The sequence below is a fragment of the Nicotiana tomentosiformis genome, chromosome 2 (assembly GCF_000390325.3).
Source record: "Nicotiana tomentosiformis chromosome 2, ASM39032v3, whole genome shotgun sequence".
NCBI lineage: Eukaryota > Viridiplantae > Streptophyta > Magnoliopsida > Solanales > Solanaceae > Nicotiana > Nicotiana tomentosiformis.
This window is the reverse complement of record NC_090813.1, coordinates 92420332-92427206: the sequence shown is the minus strand read 5'-3', so window position 1 is coordinate 92427206 and position 6875 is coordinate 92420332. Positions and strand designations below refer to the sequence as shown.

The 6875-nt window shown below is 34.3% G+C and overlaps 1 protein-coding gene across 1 annotated transcript; it reads left to right on the top strand.

Moving 5' to 3' along the window:
- The first annotated feature begins 400 nt into the window (after positions 1–400).
- Positions 401–4706, top strand: LOC104096740 (uncharacterized). The gene is made up of 4 exons (XM_033656271.2): positions 401–1406; positions 1747–2136; positions 3440–3660; positions 4170–4706. The coding sequence occupies exons 1-4, from the start codon at positions 434–436 to the stop codon at positions 4431–4433; spliced, it is 1848 nt and encodes a 615-aa protein (XP_033512162.1). The 5' UTR covers positions 401–433; the 3' UTR covers positions 4434–4706.
- The last annotated feature ends 2169 nt before the right edge of the window (positions 4707–6875 follow it).

The window sequence follows — 6875 nt, the reverse complement described above, 5'->3', positions numbered from 1 at the left end:
AATTATATATGGTATTAAAATTCATATTTCATTGGGAATAATTTAGATTAAGAGAACAACAGAAAATAAGAGACCGAAACATCAATTTTAGGCTTAGAGACATTGACACTAGGCCTTCCCACTCGATAAAAGTTAACCTACGGTCTACAAGTAATCCAATTCCAGACACGACACGTTTAATTAATCAAAAGTATGAAAATCTAAAATTAATTTGTAGATTTTCATAATGTCGAATACAATGACCCACTAACAACTATTGTAAGTATATACTTTAGTCAACGGAAGCAAGCTGCTTCAATTGGATAACTACCATGCACGCATTTCTCCAAGTAAAAAAATAGTCCGAAATATATACTTAAATAACTCAAACATTGAAAAAAGTCTTGGTCATGAAAAACGCTAAAGCTCCTTAAATAACGAGAACCTAGAGTTTATGGGAGTCTTGAGGATTTCTGAAATGGCCCCTTTATCGACCTGTTGGCTTTTAATTGAACTATTCGTGATCCCAAATGGATTTCTAAAGTGGTTTTATCTGAGCTTCTATATCCACCCTTTTCTTCTTGCTCTCTGCCAACTTTTCCTTTGGATCATAGTTTTGCTCAAATTTCTATTAAACCTCATCTTTTTTGTCTATAGGATCTCTTGTTTCTTAATTCCATACGTTCTAAGATTGCTGAAATGCTGTGTCCTCTATTTCAGGAAGTACTTCATCATATCAAATAGAAATCCAGTCCCCATAGAAGAGGATGAGGAGTACTATGACATACCACATCCAGAAAACCAAAACGAAATCGTCCTTTATAGGAGTTTGAACATGAGAAGTAAACCTAATGGCACAGTCCCTTTGAACGTGAGAAATAAATCGCAGGACATGATCTATGTATATGATTTTCAAACTAGAGTTTCTCAAATGTTCGCTAATAATCACAATATCAGTTCATTACTTGAACCGAATCGCGGTGAGTCCATGGATTTTGAAGAACATGAAGAGGATCCTAGTGAAGTAGTTGACGGTTGTTCATCAGTCATTTCTTCTGTTGATGAAGAAATGAATATACTTGATAATTATACCGTCGGTTTATCTCCATCGAATGGTCCAATTTTATCTGATACAGAGCTAGAACTGGAGTTTTCTCCATCGAGTTCTGCTTCCAGTTCTCCACCAGGTAATAATCCAGGGCAGAACGAATATTTTCCATCTCCTATTAGCTCTAATTCGTCTCCATCGGATTATGGTACGTCGAACCAAAATTTTCTGTCACTTAGTAGCTATAACAATACGATGGCAATGGATCAGCAACTGGTTTACAAAAATCGTGCAGAAGACGAAGATTTACTGTACCAGAAGTATGCTGAAAGCATGAGCTGGTTTGATATTCTCAATCATGACAGATTATCTGCCATAAGTAAGTTTTTCGTTTTGCTCAATAACTTCACAACAAAAAAAAAAATTTCTTCATTTTATAGCCAGGTTATTTGACTATTCGTCCGGATATCTGTCATCTCCCGACCAACATATAAAGAAAAATGACTTAGCATTTTTTGTCTCTTCTTGGACTGAACCGTTGTCTACGACGAGTTTCTTTTGCTTTATTGACCATAAATTATCCACACCATTGGGTGCACATTTTTTAATTTCTTTATCTTTTTCATTATTTTTCTTCAGACAGCTGTAAGATTCTATGTAGTTAGTTAATGTACTTAAGTATATATACTTAACAAATATGTGATTGTTGGGTTGTTTAGGTGCAGTACTAAGAAAGCAGTTGTCAAGTCCTAATTCATTTGAGTACGAAATGAAGCCTACAGATTTGCCAGTCCAATATATTTCATGGAGCAAAGTAGCAAGAAAAAGACTTCTGAGAAGCTTAGAGAGTGACTTAGAGTTAGTTTATGTGGCACAATCATGCTTGTCATGGGAAGCACTTCATCATCAGTACAGAAAAATAGAGGCTCTTTGTTGTTCAGCTTCACAAAATGGTGTATTTTATGGTAATATAGCGGCTAGATTTCAGAAATTTCAAGTACTTCTAGAGAGATTTGTTGAAGATGATAGCTGTGGAGGCAAAAGGCATTTGAATTATGTTCACAGAAGATTTTCCCATAAGAATCTCCTCCAAGTTCCAGAGGTTTCTGGTAATTTTTGCTACTTCATATTTTTTAAAGAGTTTAAGTTTAACTTCTATATATGCATTATTCACAAAGAATCTTTACACTATCAAGTTACTTTAAAGATAATTACATTAATTGTTTATAAAAATATAGTTATTAATCCAAATATATATAACATAACTTGTTAAAATATATATATATATATATATATATATATATATATATATGTAGTGTGACGGTATATATAAGGCAAATCATTTGTTTAAACCTTTTCTTTATCACTTTATTAGCAAGAGAATTAAAATATATAGAGAATCTTGAAGAATAATAGCGGCCTTCGATTTCGATTGTCAGCGATCAGTATATATCCCCTAATTTAGACTTACATCATTACATGGCAAGTTGGGATTTATTAGTACGAGCGCTTATCTATTTCCTACGTGTAACGACTAGATTTTCGTTTCTTCTAGGAGAACTAATCAACTCTTTGATAGAACTACTACATTAAATAATGAGTGCTTATATATTGTGAAACTTTATTATCAAGTTGAATAGACCTGTTAGCAGTTGGCTGTTAGCTAGTACAATTTTTTTAACGTTTAACTTATATACATAATTTTTTACTGTAATTTTTTTGTTACACTATATTGTCAACCAAAAACATTATATGGGATATAAAAAAAGTCACCTGCTATAACAGAAAAAGATGACCCGGTGGTGTAAAAAATATTCTTAAGCCGAAAGTGTATAAATTAAGCTCTTTTTTTATACGAGTATAGTGTACGCAGACCTTACCCCTACCCTGAGGCAGAGAGGCTGTTTTCAAAATGACCCTCGGCATCCAAGAACTCCCCACCTTACTCTTGGGGTGACTCAAACTTTCAACCTCTTGGTTGGAAGTGGAGAGTGCTTACCATCAGAGCAAACCACTGTACATGCACTTTAAGTAGATATTAATTAGTAGTATTAAGGAGATCTAAGTCGACATTGGTTTTGTCCTGCTGCTAAAAGGGGATTAATGGCATTCAATGAGCTGACTGATCATTGACTATAATCTTCGTTTAATAAATAATTAATTAAACTCAATCCCACCTAACACTACCTAAATAGGTCATTTTGTCCCTTGCCTTCTCACCAAAGAAATTAATGAAACATCTTCCAATATTTTATAAGTTTCTCTCGTATTGCAAGCTAAGTCCAATCCGTTACTAAAGAAGATATATTGTTCGTGTTAAAAAAGAACACGCCGACAAACAAAAAGAAGTGGAAATCTTTTCCAGTAGTCGCGGGACCTTTTAAGATATTATTTTTTCTAATGACTTCGCAGGATTTGTAGAAGCAAATGAAAGACTGAATGGAGAAAAAAGCAAGGCAGTAGAAGTGCTAAAGGCCATAGAAAAATGCGTAAATGCTTTCTGGTTTTACGTAAGAACAGATAGCAAGAAGACCTTATCATGGAAAAGGAACAACTTTTTGAGGAATCATTCGTGTGTAGAAGATCCCAGAGACATATGGCTGCTACATGACTTGACTAAGAAACTTCAAATGGTAAGCTTCTCACTCTTGGGTCTGTTTGGTACAATGGACAATATTTTTTGGAAAATAGATTTTTAAAAGTAAGTTATTTTCTGGTGTTTACTGTCATGAAAAATATTTTCCACAGGAAGAGGAAAAACAACTTCGTATCACTACTTTAACTTTGTGTAGAAAACATTTTCGTTCACAATTTTTTCAATCCTTAACTTCATATACATTTATGATCAAACACTTAGTACACATTAATATCAATATTTAATAGTTAAATATTTTACCAAAATATTGTCTTCCTAATATATTATGTTACTTATTTTTCTCTGAAAATATTTTCCTCTGATCCAATCAAATACCAAAAAAATATTTTCTAGAAAATAAGTCATTTTTCGAGAAAACACTGTTCCTTCATACTAAAAACACCTCAAATCCATTCAGATTTATAATCTAAGTGAATAATTAGTTGAGATGTTGAGCAAGAACTCATGACTCGAATTAATGATTTTTAATTTATATTTATCGTGAAGAAAGAGCTATGGCTGAAGGACGTCAAGGGTAAGAGAAAATGCTGGCTGAGAAGAGCAATAAGGCCTCAACAATTAGGAGAATATTTTACCAAGATAGAGTATGTGTTTACATTGATAGACATGAAGCTGGTGTCGAGGGTTCTCCATATGTCCATCATTTCTACCTCTCATCTCAAATGGTGCCAACACAAGCTAAGAAATTTAGAGTTCAAAGATGGTCAGATTTTAAGGACCCCCACTACCCTGCTGTTTCCATCCACTTGATCAGACCATATTTTTCTATAATTATAAGTTTTGCTTCCTACGGAGAATTTAATTTCTCCCACTAGTTTGTGAATATTGAAGCGTAGTTGTTGTTCTTCTACCAAGAATGGCATGTAAATATAATAATATTACTATAAGCTTCTTTTTTTAGGCGGCTCTTTAGCTTTTTTGTAATCTTGAATGTTAAAGAATGAATGTAGTCATTATACCTTAAACTATACATAGATAGTATAATTATAGGGATTGATAATTAATCTGTAGCATTTTTCTCTTTATTTCTTTTCATAATTAGGGATTCCCTGTATAGTCTCTTTATTCCTTTCCATAGTTAGGACTCCATGTACAGTTATATATGTTTGTTACTCTATGGAATAGAATATTGATTTATTCTCTCATACCTTGTTTATTACATGGTATCAGAGCCACCAAGGCTCAAAACTTTGCTCGAAAAATCGAATCCCTTATCTGTATTAGGAGAAAGGGTTCAGTCTCATTTTGGGCCACCCTCGGAGTGACTGGTTTGCCTCACATCCACTATATTAGGAGGTGGAAGAGGATTTTCGGCCTAGAGACAGCATCTCCGACGACTACGTTGTCAGTGCGTGATCTCACGTGCCACTTTTTAGTAAGCTTTTATTTTTTGGTTGTGGTCAGATGTGGTGAAGTTCCTTTTGTTTACTGAATTTGTGAACTATTTAGTAAGGTTTAGTGCTGGATAGATAACTCATGGCTAGTATGGCTACGACTCCTAGTCCATCAATCTTGGTTTCAAATGAGTTTATGAAATTCCTTCAATGTCATAAATCAATAATGAAATCTTCTTCAGTTACTGCTTTTGGTGGGTCAGATAAAACATATCTTATCACCTCTTCAAACAAATAGGTGATTGATTCAAGTGTCATAAATCACATGACAAGTAATCCAAATATTTTTTTTAGTTTTCGCTCACATAAATCACCCTCTCCAGTTACGGTAGCTGATGGATCAACTTGTAGTAGTGTTGGAACTGGGACTGTTAAATCAACTTCCTCTATTACCCTGTCATCTGTATTAAGTTTACCTAACTTGGCCTTTAATTTAATTTTTGTTAGTAAAATCACCAGAGACCCTAATTGTTGTGTCGCATTCTTTTCCGATCACTGTCTATTTCTAGATCTTACAATGAAGCAAGTTATTGGTAAAGGATATTTATCTAGTAATCTCTACATCCTTGATGAATGTGAGTCACGGCCTGCTGCATGCTTTAGTGTTGTGTCTCCTTTTAAAGCACATTGTCGATTAGGACATCCCTCTCTATCTTTGTTTAAGAAGCTCTGTCCTTAGTTTCAGAATATTTCTTCATTGGATTGTGAGTCATGTTGATTCACAAAACGCCATCGCATCTTATTAGGTCCAAGGGTTAATAAGCGAGCTGAGTCAGCTTTTGAATTAGTTCATTATGATGTTTGGGGACCATGTCCTGTTGTTTTCAAAACTGGGCATAAGTATTTTGTCACTTTTGTAGATGATTTTTCTCGAATGACTTGGATTTATTTTATGCAGAGCCGCTCTGAAGTATTTATTCATTTTTCTATCTTCTGTGTTGAAATTAAAACTCAATTCAATGCTTCAGTGCATATTCTAAGGTGTGATAACTCTAAAGAATACGTATTAGAGTTATTTCGGTGCTGCATGAGATAACATGGTATACTACATCAGTTTTTATGTGTTGACACACCCTCTCAAAATGGAGTTGCTGAGAGGAAGAATAGGCATCTGCTTGAGACAGCTTGGGCACTTTTGTTCCAAATGAAGTTTCCTAAACAATTATGGGCTGATGTGGTCTCTACGGCTTATTTTCTAGTTTATCGCATGCCATCTACTGTGCTTGGTGGTGATATGCCTTACGGTTTTCTCTTCCCAAATAAGTCATTATTTTCGGTAGAACCTAATGTCACGACCCAAAACTACGTGACCGACATCCGGCACACTATCCAACCCGGGAGAACTAAAGTGTACAAGAATTCCTATCTATATGCAAAATAAATATATGTGAAAGTCTTTTTGAAAACATAATCATTTTAAATGATTAAAATAATACATGAAACAAAATCTTTAAATGTATTATTTTTCAATAATTAAAATATACGAAAGAATAATAATATTTCTTTCATGTATGCCATATGAATAACTATCGATTACAACTCCAAAAGAATAACAACCATCTATGGAATCTCTAAGACACAAGATGAAATAAATACTTGGGACAAACTCCAACCAAAAGTAAGTAAGATCAATATGAAGGCTGCCACGGAATAGAAGTGGTGCCTTGCTATATGCCTCGAAAAGAGAGTCATCCTACCCCCATCCGTTCATCACGTACCACGTCTCACCCTGAAAATATGTAAAGTAAGTGTGACCCTAGAAAGGGGACCCTAAGGGCTGAGTACACCACGATGGTAC

Coding starts and splice junctions, on each gene's coding strand:
- LOC104096740 (XM_033656271.2), top strand. CDS start 434: ATGGGAGTCTTGAGGATTTCTGAAATGGCCCCTTTATCGACCTGTTGG. Junction 2,137..3,439: donor CCAAGTTCCAGAGGTTTCTG/GTAATTTTTGCT, acceptor ATGACTTCGCAG/GATTTGTAGAAGCAAATGAA. Junction 3,661..4,169: donor TGACTAAGAAACTTCAAATG/GTAAGCTTCTCA, acceptor TTTATCGTGAAG/AAAGAGCTATGGCTGAAGGA.